Source organism: Glycine max, chromosome 18 (genome assembly GCF_000004515.6).
Source record: "Glycine max cultivar Williams 82 chromosome 18, Glycine_max_v4.0, whole genome shotgun sequence".
In the NCBI taxonomy this organism is placed as follows: domain Eukaryota; kingdom Viridiplantae; phylum Streptophyta; class Magnoliopsida; order Fabales; family Fabaceae; genus Glycine; species Glycine max.
The window spans coordinates 4,277,993-4,304,201 of record NC_038254.2 but is presented as its reverse complement, the minus strand read 5'-3'; the positions used below and the strand labels follow the sequence as shown (position 1 = coordinate 4,304,201).

At 32.0% G+C, this 26,209-nt stretch overlaps 3 protein-coding genes across 3 annotated transcripts; 1 reads left to right on the top strand and 2 right to left on the bottom strand.

Annotated features, from left to right (window-relative positions):
• Window positions 1-1,157: 1,157 nt before the first annotated feature.
• Window positions 1,158-2,892, bottom strand: LOC100818023 (uncharacterized). The gene is made up of 2 exons (XM_003553132.5): window positions 2,415-2,892; window positions 1,158-2,326 (listed from the first exon to the last, which is right to left on the bottom strand). Exon 2 carries the CDS (start codon window positions 2,271-2,273, stop codon window positions 1,311-1,313), a length of 963 nt encoding a protein of 320 aa, XP_003553180.1. The 5' UTR covers window positions 2,274-2,326; window positions 2,415-2,892; the 3' UTR covers window positions 1,158-1,310.
• A 2,678-nt stretch (window positions 2,893-5,570) lies between these two features.
• LOC100814303 (uncharacterized) lies at window positions 5,571-11,359 on the bottom strand. Its single transcript, XM_014770929.2, has 6 exons — window positions 10,837-11,359; window positions 9,943-10,119; window positions 8,662-8,787; window positions 8,090-8,287; window positions 6,592-6,756; window positions 5,571-6,142 (listed from the first exon to the last, which is right to left on the bottom strand). Exons 1-6 carry the CDS (start codon window positions 11,116-11,118, stop codon window positions 5,771-5,773), a joined length of 1,320 nt encoding a protein of 439 aa, XP_014626415.1. The 5' UTR covers window positions 11,119-11,359; the 3' UTR covers window positions 5,571-5,770.
• A 7,307-nt stretch (window positions 11,360-18,666) lies between these two features.
• On the top strand, window positions 18,667-25,770 carry LOC102669261 (uncharacterized). Its single transcript, XM_006601985.4, has 12 exons — window positions 18,667-18,751; window positions 18,889-18,911; window positions 20,662-20,942; window positions 22,100-22,154; window positions 22,284-22,347; window positions 22,464-22,509; window positions 22,604-22,702; window positions 23,294-23,362; window positions 23,485-23,647; window positions 24,172-24,272; window positions 24,613-25,216; window positions 25,306-25,770. Exons 2-12 carry the CDS (start codon window positions 18,908-18,910, stop codon window positions 25,593-25,595), a joined length of 1,776 nt encoding a protein of 591 aa, XP_006602048.3. The 5' UTR covers window positions 18,667-18,751; window positions 18,889-18,907; the 3' UTR covers window positions 25,596-25,770.
• Window positions 25,771-26,209: the final 439 nt, after the last annotated feature.

Sequence of the window (26,209 nt, the reverse complement as noted above, 5' to 3'; positions counted from 1 at the left end):
ATAACATCTATTATTAAAAAAAATAGTAAAATCTCAATTGAAGTGATTTGAGCATGCATAAAAAAAGACAGATAGAAGCTTCACTAAAGAATAAATCAGATGAGTATATGTTGTACATCACATAAGGATATATAGAGAGAAAGAAAAAGAGAAAGCGTGTCATGTGAGAGACAAGAGTATTGTAATTTGTAAGAGTGAATCTAAATTGTTATTAAGATAAAAATTAATTCTCTTAAAAATTATTAAAATTAATTAAAACAATATTAATTGTTGATGTATAATTGTATGATTAAGGTTAACTCCTCTCTTTTGTACAAGGAAACATTTGTTTTATGAAATCTTTTTACATTTCTAAAAACATTATTCCCAAGAATATAAGATGGAAATACAATTATCAGGTATTTTAAAAAAATATTTGATTACATTATAATATGGGTATAGTTTTTAAAATTAAAATTAAAATTAATTTAAATAAAAAAGTTACATGTGTATTAACCAATAAATTTTCACATTCTTTTCCACTCTCATGATGGGAATATAAGTGTAAGAAAACATGATAAAAAAAATTATACCATTCTCAAGAATCAATAATCCCCAATTTTTTTAAAAAAAACTTAGAACAAAAATCAGAATATATATTTTCTGTCTTCCATTAAAATTCAATAAAACAAACGCTCGAACAAAAAAAGCGGTAGATTTTCAGGTGGGGCAAATCTTTTGACATGGAGGCATAGAGTCCGACCCTTAAGTTTTATGTTTTATAAAAAAAAAAAAAATTAATACCATTCTTATATGAGAACCACGCGAATTTTGTCTTATCTCAATTCTTTGTGATGTATATTGGGGCCAGGTTTTGAGGTGCAAGCTTTCAATGAAGATAGTTTGGCCAAGACGCATGAATTTCACTTCTTTTTAAAATAAAAAAGCTTACGACATCAACTGAGTGCTTAGGAGACAACAACATAGGAGATATTCTTACGCATATGCGAGAATATTTTTGCATACATCGATCACAATTATTTAACTTTCTGGATTCTACTATTTTAGTGAGTCCACAAACGGCTAAATCAACACAATGGAATTCATAGCTGACAAACAGATCAAAGATGAGAGAAATGAGGGCTCTATAAAACCTTGTCTTTTTAGGTTCATTGAAATCATACCAAACTAAACCAATGAAACTGAATTTCTGAACAAGACAATTAGACAAGGAAAGCATTTTTTTTAACTCATTATGAACACAAAAATTACAACACCAAACAAGAAAACAAAAAAGTGAAAAAAATTGGTCCTACAAGAATCCCTCAAATCTAAGGTATGTAATCATTTTCAATTGTTGGTCTTGTGCGAGTCCCTACTGCCAATGGTGCTTTGGTGCCCCCAATAGATGCTATCTGCAAAGTTTCATTGCTCTCAGCTGCCCATTCCAATTGCTGAATCTTCATCCCTTTTTTTGTTCTCCTCACTTTAGCAACCAAAAGACTCAACATGATCAACAAGAGGCATCCACCAACCAAAGATGCAACAATTACCCACACCTTGGACTTGTTCCTCCCACTACCACTTTTCCTAACATCAGCAGCCGCAGCCGCAGCCACAGCCGCAGCAGCAGGTGCTGGGGAAGGGGCATTAGACTCCACAACAATTGAGAAGTGCCCTTGTTGGACTGTTGAACAAACATTCCCATGTAATAGGATGTCAAATTGCACTGAACCATGTAGATCAAAGTACACACACTTGGGCACTGACCCTAATGGTGCTGATTTCACATGAGGGAAGTTGATCAAAATTGGCTTATCAGAAGCTCTTATGTCCAATTCAGGTAACTCAGAAGCAGACAAATTGGCACCACTATATGGCATTAGACCTAAAACAGGAGCCAAATATGTGTAACCAGGCAAAGGGTAAAACTTCTCAGACCAATTGCCTAAGTTATGGTACACCAAAACAAGCCTCTCCACATAAGGTTGCTCAACAACCCCAATTGGGATCTGAAACTCTTTGTATCTTTCAACACCTCTGGTCCTCAAACTACCACTCCTAAGCCTCATTGCTGAAACTCTAATTCCATTTAGGCTTCTGGGAACTTGGCCACCATAGGGTACCCCAGTTTTTGGCCTCAAAAATGCCTTAAAGGCACAATCTTGGAGAATGGCATCAAGGGTGCGTGATGAGATGCCAGTGTCAGGTGGAAGCTGAGCACTTGAAAATTGCGGAGAAAGAAGCAATGGCAACAATGAGAGCAGTGCAAGGAAACTGGTTCCAACCCTCATCAAGATCTCATTCGTTCAGTCAAAATTAAACTAAACCCACCAAGAATCTAACACTGAAAGACACAGCCAGAGACTAAGCCACACAAAAGAATGCAACATAGAGAGAGAAAAAAGTGAGTGAGAGAAAGAGAGAGACTTTACAGTTCAAACCACACAAAAAGACCATAAAGTGTTGACCATTCTGTTTGTGCAATTGAGTGATGCTGCAGATGCCAATGGTGAAAGGGAAAAACGGTGGAAACCCCACCCCAAGAACTAAAAATAAAATCTTTGAAGCGACCAGGTGCTTTGCTGGGGTGGGTTGGTGGGAAAATCTTGAAATTGTTGTCAAAGATTCGGTTTTGTGTTTGAGATTTAAGTAAGCAGAAATGGGCACATCTTTCTTCTAGAATCTGGTTGAAGAAGGAAAAAATGAGGGGGGGGAAAGAAAAAAAAAATGGGTAGAGAAAAGAAAGCAAGATTAACAAATTGGAAAAATATCATGTGAGAATAAGGAAATGTAGGGGGCACCTTTGCCGTTTGAGATTGGGAAGGGGAATGCTCACAGTAATATACATGTTAATGCATGCACATTCCTCCCTTCTGCTATTTTGTTTTGTTTTGAGCTTTATGGGGACCCCTAACTTACCTTATTTTACAATTTACCTGGATTGCTTTTCTGTTTATGTATATGTTTTGGTACATCTTTATCTTTTGATTCAGTCATATATATATTTTTTTATTCAGACATCTTAGCCTTTATCTGTTCTCTAGATATATTTATTGTTTAAAAAAATTGTAGTTCTAGTCTTTTCACTATTTAATATTTTCCATAATTATATAGCTTAGATTTTTGTTTTCTTAAACATTATGAATTAGTTGTGATCAATGTTCACATAATCGAATCGGTCATCAATGGTTCAATCAGACTAAACCAGTTTTAATAAAATAATTTTATTCAATATTTTAATATAATATCTTAGTAATATTAAACAAAAAATAACATAATATACATAAATGATAAATTATTAATAATAAAAAGTAAATTTCACTTAAAAATGTCACTAGTTATAATATATTTTTTAAACTAAAACAACAGTATTTTGAAAGTTTTTTAAAGAAAAAACAATTTTAAAGGATATATTGATTTTTAGAAAAAAGTTGAACAAGTGGTTCTGAATTGAACCGGGCAATCCAGACTGGATGTCAAAACCATAACTGTGATTAAGTTTTAAACTTAAGATTGATTTAATCCAAAGACATTAGAACTTAGGATTTTTAATTTTTATACTTTTTATTTTTTAACTAAGGATTTTTGTTTTTTAAAGATTAAAAGTTGTAAAAATATTTGAGAAATCTCATGGAAGAGGCAAATTTTTTAATAATGGTGGTTAAAAAAATGGATACAATAAAATCCTTGAAGGAAAAGTGAGGGGAAAAGGTGAAAAGCATTGCAAATTGGGGGTGTCAAATCAAGAAGGTACAAAGCATGTGAACTTGTTACATTGGTAGAGGTGCAAATAGCTGGTAATTGCAACTGTGATTTAATGGCATTATGGCACACATATAATAGTCAATGCCACAACTAACTTCCTGTCTTGGTGGCTTTCTTCAACTGCCTAAATAGGAAAAAAAACGGATGTGACAAAGTTAAGCAATTGGATCAACAAGTATTGAACATTAATAAAAACTTAATATGGAATTAAATTTTTAAGAGCTGACAGCGATCATAAACCTGTGTCATACAGTGCTGGTCCTCCTGAAATTATCTTTTCCTTCAACTTTATTCTTCAAACAATTGGACATATTTTTTTTTTCTTTTCTGTTGTTTTTTTCAGAGTTTATTGGTTCGTGGTTGCTGATTGGACTTCTCCTTTAAGTGTTCAACACTTGAAAATTGACAAGGATTTTGATTTAGATTTTAGAAAAGGCACTATAAAAAAAATGAATGATTGACATACATAATCAAGCACCAGATACAGTTTTCAATCTCCGTATAGAACTAAGACAAGTCAAGAATATCTCGAGAGCCTTAAAGTTGCGTCTAGAATCTATAATACTGTAATAGGTATCTTTCAATACTGTTGTGATACGTAATTTTTTATTTAAAATAAATAGTAAATACCAGAATCTGAATGAATTATTAAATATTTTACTGTTTACTATAATTTCCAGAATTGATGTATAGATAAGAATTATCTCATATTGCTAAGAAAACCAAAAAAAAAATAAAAATTGATGGATCATCAGCACACGAAATAGTAACTAAAAAAACATAAATTCTTTTCGGACTCAATTATAAACAAAAAAATATCATAAATGATTGATCAAAATATAAATAAATCGTAACTAATTTTATTCTATCTAATTATATTATCTCCTAAATATTCATTAAATTAAGATTCCACTTCCATTTAACATGTTTTATTATAGATGTCAAGCTCTAATGAACGACAGTTTAAGAAGAAGATTATTTTTAAATATGATTAATAAATTAAATAATATTAATTATTCTTTAATTAGCATATAAATTAATTTAATTTATTTGTAAGTCCAGAAAAGAATATATATCTTAGTAAAGAAAAAATTTCTTTTAAACTAAGTTTTTTCCACAAAAATAAATAACTATTAATATATTATCAAATTTAAATAAGTTAAATTAAAAATACACTTTTAACATTTAGGTACATCTTTATGTGTATATTTAATTTGTAATTGAAATTACTGTAATACACATTTCAATACAGATTCAACAAATGATGCTTCGGTAGAATAACTTTTGTCACAAAAGTCATTTGACACCGGAAAAATGAAGGTAAATGAGTCACAGGCTTTAATCACTGAGTCTTGTGTAAAAATAAAGGTAAAACTGTATAAATTGCAACGGAAGGGTCTAGAATATCCACACACGTGAATATCTGTGATCACAAAACTTCAGTACAAAACAAAACAGAAAGAAAAACGAAACTCTCTCGGTTACTCATGCTTCACATCATTATGATGCTCACACGAATGTATGGATTCGACTTACGAAAGAACGCTTTGTCCATTCTCACGCCTCACGCTGTTTTCTTTCTTCTTAAAATATCTTCAATTAGAAAATTGCGCTAAACTTGTAAATTTTTTGCCATAGAGATTTGGATTCGGTCTAAGAAAAATGAAATAAATAGTGTGAATGTGATAGATAAAATACAAATTTGATGGTATAAGAGTGACGATAAAATAAATAGAAATAGTCAACAAGTGACTGTAATGATACACAAACTTTTTTTGACAAGTATTGCTATACAGACACTTGCAAATAAACGTATGCTGATATAATGGAAAAAATAAATAAATAAAACTCGAGTTACACAATATACGGTACACAATTACATCAAGGTAATGTCACCCACGATACATGAAACGAGCAGCACACAAATAATAACAAATGAAGCATCAAAACGCGGTGCATCACCATTGTAAGTTGTAACAGAAGAATTTCATGTTATTTTGCATCATGTCCTGTGACAGAAGAGTTATCTAGTCGCTTCAGAACTCCGTGAATCCTTTATAGTAATCTCATTACTCTTTGCATCTTTTCCAGATATAGTAGATGAGGTGCCTCTTGTTAATTCTGAAGCCATGCCAAGGTTCGGTTCAGGAGAATGCAAAAGGGAGGTTGCAGATGGAGTAATAGAATCCAGGGCCATATTAGGCACTGGGGGAAGGTTAAGAGGGTTAACTTCAGTGACTTCCTCATTGCTCTCGTCAAGGTAGACAACATCCTGCATTGTAAGTTGGTGATACTCGACAACCTCCCTTAGAAAGCGATTCTCACGGGCATAAACCGAGTTCTCGTGTGCCAGGCGAGCTTTTTCAGCTAGAAGAGATTCAAGTTGAAGTCGTATCTGTAATGGAAACACTATCATGAAAAAATATAGGAGTTTTGGTGAAATGAGAATAAAAGTATATTCATAGTACACTTTCCATGAGGTCTCAATGTGAGTTAAATATCATAATCAAATCAATGCACAAGGCTCCCACCATTACAGCGTTTGAAGTGAGTTAAAAATAAGCAGCTTTACCCTTATGTGCCAAGAATTTGAGGAGTTTATTGGGCACCATGTCATAAAAGGCATACTATAATTCAAAACCAAAACATAAGTAATTGATAACTCTGCTTACAAAATGAGTTTGGAAAAAAAGAGGCATTTCTATCATAGGGGAGACATAAAATATGAGAAACAAACATCAGATGATAAGTGATAACCTTCTGTATGTCAGTGAAAGATGCATACAAGAACTAATGAAATAAAAAAAAAAAAAAAAAAGTAATAAAAGGAGACAATATCCATACCAAATCATCATCATCATGGCTATCTCCCCTTTCCCGATTCTCACGGAGGATTTTATTTTCTTCCTCTAGCTGAGCACATCGATCCTTTGCAAAAGCCAGATCAGCTTTGACAGTCTTCAACTCCCGAAGAAGTAGTTTTGCTTTGGCAGCCATTGCCATTGCAACCTGTGACATAAACCAAAATGCAAACGATGCATCCCATTGAGAAGATTAAGATATATCATAGAAGCAGGTAGATGATATCAGCTTGGTACCATGCTAGGAATAAGTTTGTCATAAGGTTTGACATTTTCTGATTATGAAACGAACATACTGGAAATCAACTTTTTTTCTTTGGGGAAAGGGGGAAATATATAAATCAAGAATACTAAACATGATATTTTATCTTTAAAAGTACACAAAAGGAAATACAAAAAATAATGTGTTATTGAAAGAATCCAACACATGCTATACAATAGTAAAGGCAAAAGAATGAGTTGAGAGAAACCTGAAAAGTAACACCAAAGTATTAGTTTGGCATTACTCTTTGCTTCGGCTGTAATGTCCATAAGACTGACCTAACAAAATTATGGTCATGTTCAAGCTTTAGGGCACCAAAGTTTTTTTTATAAATGATTATAGGTTTGCAAATTAATTTTGGGGGAGATGGAATTAGTGATTAGAATTTAGAAGGTGAGAAGAGATATTCAATGGAAACTAAGGACATAAGCATCATTATGGAATCACAAACATAAAAGCATGGCAAGTTGAAGAGTACTAAAGAGATAATACAACTTAAAAAACACTAACTTTACAATCCTTTGAAGTTTGAGCATCAAGGGTACCCTTCTATAGAAATATCTTCTCCCTCTTTTTTGTTTTTAGCTAGACATTTCATAAAACAAGTTCATCTGTAAGAAACACATAACTGTTTGTGAAAAATAATTGTTTTAGAAAAAACTAGCTGATGCACTACTGAATCTTTGTCCAAACTGAATAATCATTGCAAAATTTTTAAAAAATTGACACATTTCAGATTCAAATTTCAAATGTCACTTGATTGACATGGTTACTCAACAGTTAACACAACACACCAAGTCACCAACACATCAATTTGTAATTTTGGAATTTAAAAGGATAAAAAGAGTTTCATCGATAAATGTATTTTTGATGTGATTGTCTCCACATCATGTACATTATCAAATTGTATCTTCACACCCCATGTGTTGATTTCCATGAATCCTAAGATAGAAGCTTCAATAAATGAATACATTCAAAATTCTCCAATCATATCTCAATTATTTGATCAACTGAATCTGATAAAGCAAGATATTTATAGACAAACAAATATTTATGCAGTATATTTTAAGAACACAAGTAAAAATGGAACAGAAAATCTAAAAAAAAAAAGAAAAAAAAAACTTAAAGAGTTAGAATGTTGAACACTTTTGATGCTGCACAACTTAACCATGCAGTTACTTTTACCACATAAAAAAGTGATACACAGTTGCCACCTTACGTCGCGAGATGCCTTCAGTTGAAGTTCTTGGTCTGTTTGCTTCGGTGACATCTGGTTCCGCAGTTGGGATTGATGCAATGTAGTAGAATGGTTTGTCTCCTGATTTTGTCCTACAGAGTTTCCAGGCTTCTTCTTAATATGTTTACGAGTTTCCTGAATGATATCTGAAGTCCGATTCTCAACAATTGTTAAACCTTCCTGCACAAGTGAATTAGCACAGGTGATAAGAAGATCACAACACATCCTTTTGGGGAGGGAGAAGGTGAGAGAAAGAGAAATTTGTATTTGAAGCCTGACAAGAAATAATATAACCAACAACCCACGACAATACATTCCCATTCCTATCTACATAGGCCCAAGGCCCAAGCCCAAAAGGCAAATGCACAAGTAAAAAAATCTAAACTAGAAATAAAAGGACACATACATCATCCTGACCACAACTAAGAATGCTAATATAGATCTAAATATCAAATACATTTTCAAAGATGGAAGACACTAAGTAAAGAACAACAATTATAATTACACAGGAGAGATACACATACATAAGCAAAAATGCTGGTATCAAAGCTCACCTCCAAGGATTTACCAATGGTACCACCAATATGAGTAAGAGAAGATGTGATAGCATCCAATCCCTTTATAAATGATGGACCGTCCCTTTTGAGATTGCTATCCTCTAAGTGATTTGAATTTTGGAACTACAAAGAATGAAAACAGCATCCAATTTTACAGTTCGAAAAATAATGAACAGGCAGCTATTGCTAGTCCAATGAAAGAATATCACAACATTTCAAATTCAGAAAATTGAAGTGTATATATATTTCCCCTCTTTGGTGTTCTGATAATAGTTATCAGTTATCTCAACAGAGTTGCCATTTCAAACACAGATTGGGCAGTTTTGCAGCATTTTTTTTCCTTGGGTTCTCTGATGTACTTTGTAGGATTCCTTATCCATCTTTTATTTGTACTTCCCCTTCTTCTGTTTTATCTGATATGGACAAACCTTTTGTTTCAATTTAAAAGTAAATAAATAATTAGACTCTCTGGCAGACTAGCCTTTAACATGCAAGTGTGCAAGAAGTGTGTCCATAACAGTCAATCCCACACAGTGGCAGAGTGGCTGACTGCAAAAATGCCATAGTGCCATAGTGGAATAGTGGATGGCAGGATAACCACTATTTTGAACTTGAGATCTAAAGAAAGATCATTATTTATGGTCCAAGACCATACACATTATAAAAAGAACTATTATTGATTTGATGAATAGACAAATCAAGCGAAAACATCATAACAATAGTTAACAATAAAATACTAGGAAAAGCCCACATATGGCAAAGATTTTTGGTTGCCAGAACAGTTACAAGCTTGCCTGTAAATGGCCAGAAAATGCTGCGTGATGTCAGAAATCTTGCTGGAGAATGTGGGTCTTTGTCGGAGAGAAGGGTTGGAATTCCTTACTGAGTAGACAGGGCATGCAAGTGAGGGGAGGGAATGGGATTTCTGATTTGATTTGGTTATATGAAAGCGGAGGCAAATTCCAAAATTGTCCCCATAAAACAGCACCAAATAGCATGGTTCCAGAACCAAAAAAGGTATTTTTACTCATGCACACTAAACCAAAAGAGATGACCATTATTTCAATCAAAAGCGGCCGCAGTTAAAAACTACAGATTTGACTAGAATATGATTATTTTCAATGATTAATCTACATTAGCCTTCCAAAATAATGACCTCATTCAAAAAAGTTTCAAATCAATGAAATCATATCAAACTTAGTTTTATTTTCCAGACATAACATACAAAGCAGCATCTCTGCTGAGAATTTGAGATATAATTCTAATTTCTACACTCACCTTGCTCCTAGATGCTACACCAGGAAATTGGGACCTCCCAGTCCCAGACATTTCAGATTGCTGGGGTACATTATCATCCTCAATAATTGATTTGGCTTTTCTGGCCAGAACACCCCAAAATCCATTCTTGGACTCATTCATGTTCTTCATAGATGTATATTCATAGGGTCTTGAATCCTACATATACAAAGCACCACATTTAGCAACATGGCACCACCATTTTGAATCAACAGAATGATACGTTCAGCTAAATCCAAAGAATACCAATTAAAGGAAACAGAGAGAAAGTAAGCATATATCTGAAAATGCATTTCCAACCTTCAATGCACTTCACACACATATAAGAAAAAACAGCATTAATTATAACAGATACACGTAGCAGATATTTCATCCAGTTTCTACTTCTAAGTATGAATAAAATTTGGAACTGGAATTATACAGATATCAACAATTAAAAGAAGTAGATTTAACATCTGGGCAAACATCTAATAAAAGAATTCATCAAACGAGAGAGAATTATGAAAAAGACGAGAAGACATCCTCAGTAAAATACAGAGCTATACAAAAACACTGCAACCCTAAAGGCCAAAAATTGCTGATATGAAGGTATTCTAAGGATGTGAAGTTGACAGTGACACTTGGCAGAGTTAATGTTAAGTCAACACTTGAAATCAGTTTTGGACTAATTTTGCTTAAGTCGATTTGATACCATTTTCACATTGCCCAAGTTGCAATTGCAATGTGAAACAGAAACTTTATTAAATAAACCCTATCCCATAGAAACCTCACAACCAATACACAACACACAAATTAAACACGAACAGGGGAATATATTAGTTTATTACACTCTAAATCCATCGAATTTTCAAAATTTCTAGAGAGAGAGAGAGATACCTTGGAAGAAGGAGGAGGAGTTGGAGTAGGTTGAGAAGAAGAAACCGGAGAAGAAGAAGCAGAGGAGAGGCCGTAGAGAGAGGACAACGAAGAGTCGCGACGGGCCGAAGAAGCTCTAATAGCTTTCGCAGCAAGCGAAGACGAAGACGACGACGAAGCGGAACCTTCAACGTCGTCGTTCGGCAGCGGAAAGGGGTTGTTAGGGTTCCGAGTCGTTTCTTCTTCAAACGTCGAAAAAGAAGGCTTCGAAAACCCTTGCTGCTGTCTCCGTCGATACGCCATCGTTCCAATCAATCACCGTCGATTTTCTGGATCGACCGAATCACTGTAAAAAAAAAAAAAAAAAAGCACCAAAACGAACGAACGGAGCTAGCGCCACCGTGTCGGTGCCTCCAGAATCTACTTCGTTCCGCCCTCGAATCCCGATCCGATCGCGAACCACCGCCGAATGATGAAACGCAGCACAGTGACTGCGTGGGTGTGACAGCGTTTAATCGAATTAAATTTATTTTTTAAATGCAATAAAAAATGGGATATCACATATATGATATATAGTGTCTGCGTCTTCATCTTTCTTTGTCTTTTGTCTTTTAGTGCCTCCATAATAATTTATTAATTAATTAATAATATTAAATTATTTCAAAAATATTCTTAAAAAATAGTAATAATATTTGATAACATTATAAAGAATTTAACTTTGATTTTTTTTCACCAGATGATTAATAAGTCAATAAATATGGGGTTGTACTAAGAATAAATCAACATCTTTCACAATAAATTTAAAATGTAAAAAAAATTAGCAAATAATATATCTTAAAGTGAGTTCAAGATTCTTATAATTAGAATCAAAATAATAGAATTATTTATTTTTTTATAAAAGGGACCATAATTAAGAATAAAACATATTTTATTACTTTATAATTTCACATTTCTTCCTGGTATTTGAAGGAAAAAATAGATAAAAACACACGATGGATAAAAATCAAAAAGAAATACATAGACTAAAAATATGACAAAAATAAAGTAAAAATAAAATTATTTAATTTAAGAGAAATAAAAAAATGACAAAAAAATTATTATTTATTCTTATAATACCTCTGAGACTTTAACAACCCAATGTGATAAGGTAATTTTCATCCATCTAAGGGAATATTTCACATGTTTGGAATGAGGGAAATATATGGTTTCTCAAGAATATAAAGTGGAAAATGTTTGCTTTTTATGTTTGATTTGTTATTTAAAAAATAAGATTTTGAAAAATATTATTTCCATATAATTTTTACCTGTTTTTCACAAAGTTATTTTCATGAGAAGGCGTTTACTTGCACTTTTATTTTATGATATTTTTTGTTTTTTCTCTTTATTATAAAATTGTCACCTTATTTTTAATTTGTTTCCAATTTTTAAAGTTTTGGACAGGAAACACGGAAAACAACTTTTTAATGCAAGAATAAAATATTTATTAACTTAACAAGTACCGCTAAGTTACATTTACATTTGAATATACAATACAAATATAATATATTTTATATATTTTTCATGTAATGTTCATGTGGTTCAACTAGTGATGTATTGGTTCAACCAATAACTCATTGACCTAATAGATAAGTTCAATTCTCATAACATTGATTCCTTCATATTAACAATTTTGTTTAATTAAGTAACAAATCATAAAAAATAGTGAAAGATTTTGAGTTTTTATTACATTTTGGTGTATTTAAGTTTACAAATTATCAATGAATTAGGTGGAATAAGGTGGTTAAAAATATTAAGTGGATACATAAAAGATATACTAATTAGTAGAAGTCTAAAATTATTTTCTTTGATAATGTTTTTTATTTTATAGTTCTTTTTAGATTTTACTTTTCCACCATATACACTAAGTGGGTCAATTAGCTCACCCCGTTTACAGCGCGTTGATGGCGAGATGAGCCAAAATGGTATGTTTTTAGGGGAGTGATGGTAGGATAAGCTTGAATGGATTGTTTTATCATGTATAGACATACTAGGATAAATAAGAGGAGTTTCCATTATTTATGTCATGATTAAGAGTTAATGGATCAATTAGAGCCATCTAAAAGTTTGATAGTATAAGAGTTTGTGATAATGATAGAAAGGATAATTCATTAGGAATGGCTAAACAATTTATTAAATTTCATATTCAAACTTAAGAAAACAAGTATTTTTTAATGAATTGAACCTTTTTTTTATTATAATTATAAATAAAAAATAATAATTTTGTGTGTCTGTACAATGGTTGCACTAAGGTTTGAACTTATAATCTTATGCATAGTACCCTAATCCCACATTAGGCCAACCCCAGTGAGTTAAAAAAATTCTATGGAAAAATTGCCAACCTATCCTTTATTACAACCCATTTCTTTTCCTAAACCCCATCAACCTTCACTCCTACTCCTTCTATTGCATCCCTATCATTGATGTTCCCTTCCTCTCTAATACGTACAATTGGTTTATTCGAAGCACAAGGTTGATGAGAGGTAGTAGAGAGACAGTGTTACCATGTTTTATTGATAATGACTTGCTTTTTTTGCATGTTGGATTAGGTTGGCAACAAAAGTCAACAAAGACACATTGGTTCTCAGTGGAGGGTTTTGATATTTCCACATGATTTAGTGGTGTATTATCTAAGGTTCAAGGAGTGGTGTAACTTATTAGAGATGGTGGATGGACAATGATACGAAAGATAATAGTAATGGTGTTTTTTGGGGACTTTCATGATATGTCACTGTTAGTCGCTATTTATGAGTTAGTTTTATATTAAATATTTGCTAGAAAATGGTGCTTTACCTCCAATTTATGGTTTTTTGTGTGGGAATTGTACATATTTTTATGTTTAGTGTGATTTTATAGAATAGATACTCCTATTTTATGAATTAATGTTGAAACCACTTCAATTTTAGGCCAAAAGATGAGAAGATTCAAGTAGCTGATGACTCGCTCAGCAAGGCAGATCCGCTCAGCGAGTGTTATCCGCTAAGCGAGGAATACAACTCGCTTAACGGGTTGGGAAACCCTAGAAGAGGATCAGAGATGTGCTCTCCTAGCACGCAGCCAGTCCGCCCAGCGAGGTCGTTGTCCCTTATTGCGCTTAGCGTGCCTAGCTCGCTAAGCCAAAATTCACTTACTCTCGCTTAGCGAGCCTTCGAAAGCTGAAAGGTCCAAAAGCCTTTAAAACATTGAAGTTGGCAGAAATAGGAGAGTTTTTTTTTGGAGAGTTATAGGGAGTTGGAGAAAGCACACAAGAGGAAGCTGAGAAGACAGAAGGAAGGCAACTGAGAGAGCTTAGGTTAGAAGGAGTGAAGTCTAGAGTTTAGAGGTTGTAGGAGACATCCTCAACCATCCTTTTCCATTTTCTTTCACTCAAAACTATTCCTTCCTTGTATTGAGGGATTGCATTACTTGTAATGGAAGGCTAAGCCTCTTGGTTGGGGAGTTCTGTTGAAACCTTGATGTAACACTCTTTCACTATCTATTTAATGTTATTTTTATGTGTTCATTGCTTCTATCTATGCTTTTTTACATGCTTGTGGCTTGATCACTCATTTGTATGTATAGTTAGGATTTTTAGCATTGGGAAATGCTTTAAAGCCTTAGAACTTGGTAGAGCAAGCTAGAAATATGTATGTCTAGGAATAGAGTGCAGTAATCTAGTTCATATTATGCTGAGACTTAATTCAACTCTTTTAGACTAAGTTTGTTAAGGGATCAAAGACGAAGTTTAAAGAGAGTTAGACTCATTCACTAAAGGGATCTTGGTTTGAGTAGCTTCTCAGTATAAGAACACTAGGATAACGTTAAATAGAGAAAAATACACATTAACATCAAGAGAAATTCAATAGAACGACCCAACGCTTTTTACTTGATAGTTTTCACTTCCAAAATTCTAGATATTTAGTTTATATTCCAATAGACTTTAGTACAAAAATCAACTTGATATTTACTTTGCTTTTAATCCATACAAATGTTTGCATATTGGATGTACAATGGCTGAGTGAAATAAATTCCCTGAGAATACGATACTCGATCTTACCGTTTTATACTACTTGAGCGAATCAGTACACTTGTCGAAGAGCACTAACAGTCACTAGGGTGGGGTTAAGAGATTTTGTAGGGTTATTTTTATCTTATCATTATTTCAATTTTACCCTTAGTATATTGGTACCCGAATTTAAAATTTATGTACCAGAGATACCACCTATTAACTTTGTCTTTTTGAAAAAGACATTAACAAACTTATTGGAATTATGCCAAATATAATGATTTCTTATATTGACTAAAATCTGATTTTTTTACCACTTTTAGAAAGAAGAGTTTAACCATTGATTAGTTGTCATATTTTATATTATATTACAAACTTAAAATGAACCTACCATCAACAATCATATCCAAAATAAATTCATTTTAACACTAAAAGTCCCATTTTACTATTCACATGATTATCTGAATATGCAAAAAGGTCGTCAAGTGAAAAATATGGTAAGGCTTACTTCCTCAAGTGGTGTAATGAAAATTTTGTGAAACTTAGAGAGATTTTGCAAGCCTAAAGTAGACATAGCAGACCAATATATGGTTCCTTGTACATGTCCTGCCCTCACATCCCCTCCTTGTCCCCACCACTAACAAGTATGGAAATTAGCCTATATAATTTACATTAGGCTAAAAAAGGGTGCAATGAATACTTAGCCTAATGTAAAAACAAGAAAGATGAGAAAAACCAATATTATAAAAGTTAGATTTAGAAGATGAGAATGTTGGGAACTTAGCCTATCAGAGCTGTTCTTTGATGTAATATTAATGATTTTTCTCTATTTATAATTATTCCAATTTACACCAACATCTACTTATATACTCTAACCAAGATCCTTCAAGTGAACGAGTCTAATTTATCTATTTTCTCTCCCAAATCCCTTTGCAGAGATAAAATAGTTCAATTGCATTAAGAATAGAGATGTGTAACAGGCTAAAAAAAATCAATTTATCCCTAGTGATGACTTTATTTAGATATTTTTTCTCATTTCTATTAGAAAATAATATTTCCCAACGCTACCCCAAAAACTTATCATGCAAATAGGTGATAAACACAAGAAAGGATAATACAAAAGTAATAATATTAAATAGATAGGAAGAGAAATTACATGAAAAGTAGTTGGCCGACAAGTTCTCAACAAAGGGGGTTTAACCTCTCATTGTCATAAGAGGCTTTATAATTGCAAGAGGAAAATATTTAGTAAAGAATGATAGATAAGAAAGGGAATGAAGGTAATGAATTACTTCTAATGATTGCTTCTTCTTCTTCTATCCTTTGTCTTCTATAAGAAATTGTATTCTCTTGAAATTTCTGTGTGTTTTTTCCTTCTTCTCTCTCCTTTTATAGTTGCAGATTAGCTTACTTTTCACGCAACCTTCGCACTAAGCGTACTGACCATGCTTAACGAGTATGGCGGTATTCGTGCTCAGTGCGTGTCTCACGCTAAGTGCGCCTTTACTTTCCAAAATTATATTCTTGGTGCTAATCATGCGTTTCCCGTTGAGCCTGTGCATCGCGCTGAACGCCTGAGACGTGCTAAGCGAGTAGCTTCACATCTTCAATTTGCTTCTTGGGATTTACTTTATTTTCCTGCTCAAATTATTCATTAAGCATAATAAATTCATCAACTTTTAATATTTTCTGCACAAAAACTTAAATGATGTTAGAATTCCAATTATTTGCACAAAAAGAAAAAAATAAGAGAAAAATTATTAATTCCTATATAATTTAATCCCAAAACATACCTATACATAGCAGTTATAAAAAATTAAATATATTATTTATTCAAGTAGTCAAGTTTAGACGACCAACTTGCTATATAACCAAATATAAAATTCTATCCTTTTACAATGTACATCAATCTTAAGTAAAACCCTCCTATGAAAATCATATCCCCATCACCTGAAAAGTATCATGAGACTTAAGAGATTTAAAAGATAATGTGTGTACTTCCTTATGACTTATGTTTACCTGTAGAGTTTCAGTTTCAATCTTCAAAAGATTACAAAGAATAGACAATGAATAGCAAGTGTGTAAGACGGGGATATAAGATAAAGATTTAAATTAAAAGATGATAAAGATAGAAAATATAGATGATGATTAAAGGTCCATTTAGAATTTAAAATATGTTGAGGCCTAGCATGCCTAACTACCCTTGATGCAATTTTAATGTTTTTCTCTATTTAATGCATTCTCAATTTTCATCAATCTACTAAGACACTCAACCATGATCTCTCACGATGAAGAACCTAATTTATCTATTATCTCTCAAATCCCTTTGTAAAGATAGAATAGTAAATTGCATGAAGTATGAAGATGTATGCAGAGACAAAACAAAGTCACTTTATCCCTAGCAATGAATTGTTTAGATGCCATTTCCTAGTTCTTTAGAAATTATCATTTCCTAATGTATAACCCCTAAAATTAATGCATGGATGATCAGGCCATACAATAATAATAAAACACAAAAAAGAAACAATAAAAATTAGCATTGCATTAAATAGATAGTAAGGAAAGATTACATTACAAGGACATTTGGCTGCTAGGCTCCCAACAATGGAGATTTACCCTCTCAATGTCATGAGAGACTTTACACTTTAGGGGCTGATGTGGATAGAAGAAGAGAGAGATGAATAGAGGAGGAGAAGGGAATAATGGACATAGAAGGAGAGTTTCCCCTATTAAAGATACTCAGACTTAGGATGTATTCATTAGAGAGCTCTGAGTTTCCGTGTGTCTCGGGGTGTCTTTCTCCTTTGCTTCCTACTCCTTTATAAGCCTAAGGTAGCTTAATTTTCACGAGACATCGCACTTAGCGCAGACTTTTGCATTAAGCGCGCCTTTAAGGTTCTTCATAGGTCTTCTTCGCACTAAGCATGAGCTGACTGCTAAGCAAAGAGACACGTTGGGTCTGTCTTGTGCGCTAAGTGAGCTGTCTCAATCTTTAACTTTTTCTTCACGTTTTTGTGTCAATTTTCCTTCAAAGCACTTGAAATTTTCTTCTTTTGATTCTTGCTGGTAAAAAATTACCATGATATTAATTTATTCATTATTTCATTAAAAACAATGGTAAAGTGAAGAAATTATAATCATTCTTAGTCAAAATTAACTATCAAATTAACTCAAATTTCGCAGTTATCAGCACTACTAAAAAAAATAAGAAACAACAAATAAAAAATCATTCACTGAAATACAATTTTTTGGTGGAAAATGATTAGTGATACATATTTTACAATAAAGTAGCATTAGTTGCAAAAATCAAAATTTTTAAATTTTGTTGCTAGCTAATTTGTAAATTTTTAGTTGTGAGAACTTGTCCCAAGCTATTTTTTTTAAACTAAATCTAAAACATATATTTTGTTGGTAAAGTTTAGTTTTAGTTGTTAAGGTGAGAAGCACTTTACTTGAAATGCTTAAGTTTAAACAAATAATCATTTATTAGCAATTCATGCATTTTACTGTTATACCCTGCTAAACCTGACCTGTGACGTGAGAATTCTTGACTTTCAACACAAAAATAAACAAAACGTCTTGCATTTAATATCATTTATTTATTTATTTATTGAAATTATTTAAAATTAATATATAAAGTTTGTCGTATTGAGAATTTTTTAGAAATAAACTGTAGAAGTCTTTTACAATGTTAAATGGAGAATTTATTCATTGACCAGCTGTCAAATTTACGTTACAAACTATCAATGAACCTGCCACCGACAATGATACTAGCATCTGTAAATTTAATCTTATAAAAACCACTCTTGTTAATCTCAAGACTCACATGTTATTAGTCAAATGTGAAGTTCTTGCATGTTGGGCAATAACAGAGATTTGTGATCCTTGGAAAATTCTGAGCTTTCAAAAGAAGAGGTTTCTTCTTCTTACTTTGTTTGATTAGTAGCTTTGGTTGATTTCTTACCTTTTACCTTTCCCTTGTGTCTTGGAGAATAATGTTATGTTTTTTTATGAAGTATTGACGATGCTTTCTTGTTCAACTTTTTACCCAGGTTGACGCGGTCTATCTATATGGGTATGTGTCTTCAACATCATTTAGGCAATTTTTCACTAAAAATTCTCTTTGAATGAATACTATATATATTTTTTGGTTGCTCAATTTTTTTTATTACCATTTACCCTAGCCATTTTTTTAATTCTCCTACCAAACTTTTTGTTCTTTTCCTTTCCTTTTCATTTTGCCTCCTTACATGACTTTCATGCTTGATTTGACTTGTTGATGGCATCAAATTTCCTTCAAACATCATTCCCCTCATAAAAGAATTTTCTTTGTATACATGTATCCTTGATGATTATGTTTAATTGACTTCTCACTTTGCCTTATTTCAAGATTTTCATACATGATCTAATTTGGATTAACATTAATCCATTCAAACCTTAACCATCCCCCAATTTATATGTCTTTCCATTTGTATCCTTTAATAGGGATGATGACAAATCTGAGTTAACTTGGTGACCCAATCTATCCAAACCAAACAACAGGGGAAAACCCAAATCGGTTTGGACCATTGGTTCAACTTATATTTTGAAATTGTAAATCTAATAATATCAATTCAATTATCAGATCTAGGTACGGAGACCCAAACCAACATAAGCCTATACCATTTTAGAAAAAATATACTTTTTTATGTTGTATGATTCTATAATATATAATTTTTTTGTTTAATTCTATATAATTTTTTTCTGATTAATATTAATTTGGTTAAATCTAAATATTTTTTAAACCCGAGCAACCTAACCCATGTCCACCCTTATTTCTTAATGATTATATAATTGAAATGTTATGATTATCATTTTATAGATTGATCACATAGTATATAGGTTAAAGTTCTTTATTTATTTTCCAATTTTATTTTAATCCAACAAGGTTCTCATATTTATAGAGAGACAAACAAAATTTCTAACTCCTTATCTAATCTAGCTCATGGAATGCTATAGGCATGTCTAGACCCAAGCTTGTTAATCCTTGATTATTTGTTCTTGGGCCTTTAGACCCTTTTCACTAAAAAAAAAAAGATATTCTTGTAACACGTGTTACATAAATATCATCAGTGTGTGTAGCACAATTGACACTAGAACACATTTGTTGTCATATTTTTTTTATAAGTATTTGTTGTCATTTAATCTTATTGATGCACTATTCTACAACACAACACATTACATGGTTTTAAAAAATATTTTGTTTAAATATATTTTTATCTTTCATAATTTGACTAATTTTACTTTAAATTTCTATAATTTTTTATTTATTTTATCCCTGATAATTTGACTAATTTTACTTTAATTTTTCTATTTAATTGGTGATTTTATTGAAATGAATAATGATATATGGACACCTATACATGATAACCTATTAACACTTTTTTTAACACTTACTATTTCCTCTACCCCTTTTCATATCGCATTTTATTATCTATCATACATCTCTCTCTAAATAACATAGGGTGTAAATGCATCATTTTACTTTCGAAATAATGTTTTTAGTCCGTATTACGTATTATTTATAGTTTTACTCATGTAAGTAATGACATGACAAATAAAATTATTGAAGCATTACATCACATAATTATACCTTATTATTTCTTAAGAGAACTAAATTAATGATAGACTAAATACACACATTTCAATGAAATCAAAGATCAAATACTTTTTTATATCAAATTTGACTAAATTTGAAGAAAGAAATAACATATTTAAGCAAATGACTTAAATAGAACTTATTATATAGAGCTTAGTTTCTTAAATGCATGTTTTGATACATACAGGGGATAAAGGAAAACATACAAGATATCAAGATGAAATAGAAGGTATAGATAGAAGAAAAAGTAGTAGAATTATTGCCATGGAGGAGAAGAAGAAGAAGCAAGAAAGAGAGAGAAAACTTGCAATGGAAATGAAAAAGAAAAACAACTCAGTCAACCCTGAGATGAAAGATAAAGGTAAAGGCAAGGCGACAATAGAGGTAGGAGATGACTTGAGTTATTTTAATAAAGATGATAAGGGGCGCAAGAACAAAGAAGTGTATCAATTGATCTCTTCAATTAAGGTGTGTCTCCATAACTTTTTTAATTTGAGGTTTTTTTTTTTCATTTAACAGAGCAAAAAGATTATAAATGTCACTTCTTGAATGCAAATGTATATTTACTTTCTTTTCTTTTGTTGATTATTTCATTGATTTTATAGCATTTATGATTTGTGAATTTTACAATGTGAACTCATTGCTGGAAACAATATTGTAATTTGTGGTAGTTTATTAATGTCAAAATTTTAGTTATGTGAATTGGTCTAGATAAAGTGATAACATTTTTTGGTTAATATAGTTATTTTTTTGAAAACTAACATCTCTTTATAATTTTATTCACAATTTAGTGTACATAGATAGTCAATGGACTTATTTTGGTGGATTTAAAAACATTCTTGTTAAAAAACTATTTTTTCACACTTAAATCATTTTTATATATGAAAGAATTTACAAATTTGAGATATAACACTTGTTTTTTTTTAATTAAGTACATGATAGGTAGGCAACCTATTTTAGATAATATAACTATTCCGTGGAAGACAACTATATCTTAGCAACTTTGATGAGGTTTACTGGAGCTTATAAGATATATCATAAACACAAATATAAAAGAGTGTGGAATTCTTCAAAATAAAATAGGTGTGCCTATGTTTTTGTTGTTGTTGTTTTTTTTACACAGAGAATCTATCTATTGTTAAAAGAAGAGAAAATGTATTATCAAGAGAAGCTTATTAAACTTTTATTTCTTAGCACTGTACATAGAATAAAGTTAAATACAAAATTCAAATACTACTGTTAAAAAAACCAAATTATTTTTTAAACTAAAGATATCAAACATATTGTCAGCGACTTCAATGATCAAGTAAATCTTGTGAGAATAAGGGATTATCTAAAGAAACCTGGATCATGCCTTGAAGTATTGATTCATTTCTTACTTGTTTCTTTTTATCCATCTCCATCATCCACTTTTTTCCTTAGAAATATTAATTTAGTAAAATTCGATCTCAACTTTTCTTTTAGTAAATTTGTTGGAATACCAAGCTTAAGATTGCTTTAGTGAAAAAATGATATTTCACTTGCATGGTTGCACCCTTCCTCATGACAAGCTCGAAGTCTTCCATTTGATAAAACCACATGTTTTTCATTTCCTTTGTGTATTCACTTTTTCTATCACTTCAAAGTTAATACAGGAATCTGGAAGGGACACTCACAATGCAAGTGCTTTGGAAACAAATGGTATACTCTAAACTATCTTCGATAAGCACAAGTGGTTTTTGCAGTTGTACTTGTCAATCCTTAGCCATTACATCTGATTTTTCATTAGTATAGTGACATAATAACAATTGTTGAACTTTTCATTTGCAGGCTCATATTTGAATGGTATGCCATTGAAGAAAATTCTTAACAATATCATTGATTTCCTACAGAGGTGAAAACCATATTAATTTATGATTATTTTTAATTGCCTATAAATGGATGGAATATATAATATTTCATTGGAATTTATGCATGTATAACTAATTATGATACTTTTTAAATGTGCAGGAAAGATACATATGAGTTATTTGCTGAACCAGCCAATCTTGATGTGGTTCGTTTACCTTTACTTTAAAGATTTAATTAATTACTTCTTGTTTGTTAGATCTTTAAACTTTTTTAGTTATATTCAATATCTACTCTGAAAGGTGGATAATTATCATGACATCGTAAAGCAACCAATGGATTTTGGTACCATGAGGGCCAAATTACATGAGGGCATGTATACAAACATCGATCACTTCAAGGTTTGAAAATCATCATACTTAACTTAACTATGTTATTTTAAGAGTTATTATTATCATACATTCATTTTATCATTTTGATTCATTTCTCTCTCATTTCTTTTATCTCTTTCCATATTTCTTATCACACCTATGATTTTCTCTTTTTATCTTTATTTTTTTATCTCACTTTTTTTCACTGGTACACTAAAAAAAAGGGGTATTTATTTAGTGTTTTTCTTATTTTCACGGATAATGATATATGGCCTACAAATAAAAAATGGATAATGATATTTGAACATCTATATATCATAAACACTCATTTAACACTCTTTATTATGTTAACTAAATAATTACATTGGAGAAAAATAACACATTCTTCAAATTATTTTGAGAACAAGCATTTGTATTATTTTGGTTTTGTAACTCCGAATCTCACCACTTACACATTGTACTTGAATTGCCTAGCTACAACTAGTCTAGAATAATATGAGTAAGGTAGCTATAGCTCCATGTCTCAAATGCTTTTTTTAAATATATTATTTATCTCACCTCTTTATTTATTACTTACTTGTTAAACACTTTCCCTCATCGTTCTATCTCAATGTTTTACAGCGTGATGTCTTCCTAATATGCTCCAACGCAATAAATGTCAATCCCCCAACCTCAAAATATCACCAAGTGGTATGAACATATAAAACAAAAATATTTAAACCAAGCTTATTCATTTTATAAAAAGAAAAAAAAAACCATGCTTATTCACTATGAAATTTTGAATAAGCTTTGTGGAAATTATTTTCTTTCAGGCTGAAGGTATTAGTAAATATGCCAAGCAGATTTTTGAGGCTTTAAGAGAAGAGCCTCAACATTCTGAATTGAAAGAATTTTCCCAAAACAAGAGGCGTCCAAGTAAAAAGTCAGAAGATGGGCAACGAAGAACCTCACCGAGGGTTTCTCCTAAACCTGCTGGTATGGAAACCTGTTCCTCACTTTATAACCTTTTTGTAGTCTTAACCATCTTAACCATTATGTTATATGTGCCTTCATCTTAGAAAAAAATATTGCTTGCCATCTTGTAGTGCTAATCCTCATTTTTTAATTCTGTCATGGCGATAAATAAAAGTTGTTTTTTTAGTTAGAATGAAAAGCTTTTCCTTTCACTACATTAAAAAAAATATGGATTGAAAATATTTAATGGAGGGAGGAATCAATTGTACCTTTTGTTGTGGTAACAAATGTGTAATATTCCAACAAATCAATGATTTTTTTTTGCTTCGGCAACACATCAATTATTTGTTATTCATGTGCACTTAGTATCAATGGTTAGCTTTTTCTTAACAATTAAAATTACTTACATAATTACATATTAATTAACGAAAAAATCGTGAATAAATAGTAAATCAAATTTGTTTTAAGTTTTAAGTTATTCTCGTCTTTTTTCTTCTTTTTTTTAATGAATAAGAACACCTAATTGTATTTTCCTATTAATGCAGGGAGAACAAATGCTACTGAAACAGAAAAGAGGCACATGTACTGGCCTCCAAATAAGCCATTGGTAGCAGAAGTGCTATGTGGTAACAAGCCAAACATTCAAGTAAGTTCTGTTTTTCTGCCAAACAATTATTCAAATTGGTGATACAAACAACCATAAAACTGATAATAAGTAGTACAACATGAGGTAACATTTGCACATAAACTTCCTTATCAGAGGATCTCACACACTGCATAAAAATTATTTGGTGATGGATACAGATTTCAAAGAGAAACATGATAGTTCATTCTTAATTCCTTATACAGCATCCACATAACTCTTCAACTAAATATTACTTCCATGTAGCTGTTCATTTCAATTCTTTATCACCTACCAAGAATCCCCATCTTAGATTTTGTTCTATAAAAATTATTATTGTTCATAATGCTTGTTGGTATTGCAGTTGAATGAAAATCAGCTTAACTACAAAGAAAGTCTACTAAGGTTCGTGGAGCATTTGGGACCAACAGCTAAAAGAGTTGCAGCGAAAAAACTAGAAGCACTTGAAGATCAACAACGTTTGAATGATGACACTACATTGCAGAACCTCCCCGAAAATGCTTCTGGGACACAAATTATCCAGCAGCAAACTCCGCAGATACCAACACTGCCAGAACTTTTCAATGTTCAGACACTTGCTCTTGCCCAACCCATTTTTAATAGGCCACTCACAAATCCTGGTTTTGCAGCCTCGCTAAACAGAATTGTCAACACTCATGTTGGCAATGTTAACACCAATCTGTCTTCCAGCAATGCGTTTTCCATGGTGCATCCAACACACCTAATCTCGGGGCCTCAACCAAGGCCTGAAGGCGCTGTTAACCTCTCTGATCTGTCTCTTATGTCTCAGACAAGGCGAAGATCCTCAATGTATGACATGCCTGCCAATATCCTTACAGGGAATTCTCTTGTGCAGCAGCATCAGCCATGGCCTGCAGGTTCCATTTCTAGCCAGAATCCCCTATGGCCTCATTTGTCTCAATCAAATCAAAGAGAATCAATTCCAGGCAAGAACCTCTTAGGCTCAACTATTTGTTTTGCCTTCACTAGCTACAAAATTTTCTAATGAATCAAACACTTCATTGTATGGTTTTAGGCACCTCATATGATCATGCAGGGAACTTTCAAGTCATGTTTGATGCACAACATTTCAACAATAACATTTGCCCTATGCTGGCAAGTTATGACCAGGTTCTGCCACAAGCTCAAATGGGGCCTCATGGAGATGGACCAGTTCCTTTACAAGAACCAGATCCATCATCTTCTCTACAAATGGTCTTAGGAGGGGCAATAAATCATTATGGAGAACAAGGGCAGCCAGAAGAGGCTCTTCTACAGCTTCCTTGGGAGGGTGATCAGCTACCTAACTTGGATCTTGGCCTCTAAACAGAGTACATCTATGATACTGGTCTGTTAAAGCAAGGAAGAATCAAATCCTTTGAGTTTTTGTTATTTATATAGATACTATCTTTTGCACCTTAGAGTATGCTGATTTGGTTGGTTAGTTTGGAATAGCTTATGATGTTTTGAATTGGAAACCAGTACTGTTTGCTTTCAACAACTTACAACGTTTTCTCAGTTTGATTGGTCAATGAGATGGAACAAATTGGATTTTATTTGGATGAGATGCGCAAAAGAATTTTTTTCCCCTTGGTACAATACACTGTTTTAGATTTTCTTAGAATTAAAACTTAAAAATCAACATTAGAAGAGTTTATTTGTGCACAAAAACAATATTTTGAATGTAAGTGAAAATAATTAATTTTATTCAATTGATAAATAAGGTTTTGAAATGTAAATAAAATATAATTCAAGTTCTACACGTGTGGCCTAGAACTGAACCATTTCTATAGGGTGGGGAGAAAGGGGTGTCAATTTGATGGCTATGCTAATACAGAAAAACAAAATAAAACAAGCTTTTAATAGACAGATTTATCAAGGGGATTTAGCTCGATTAGTTGAGAAAACAGAATACTAAATTGTTATAAATTTCCTTTTAA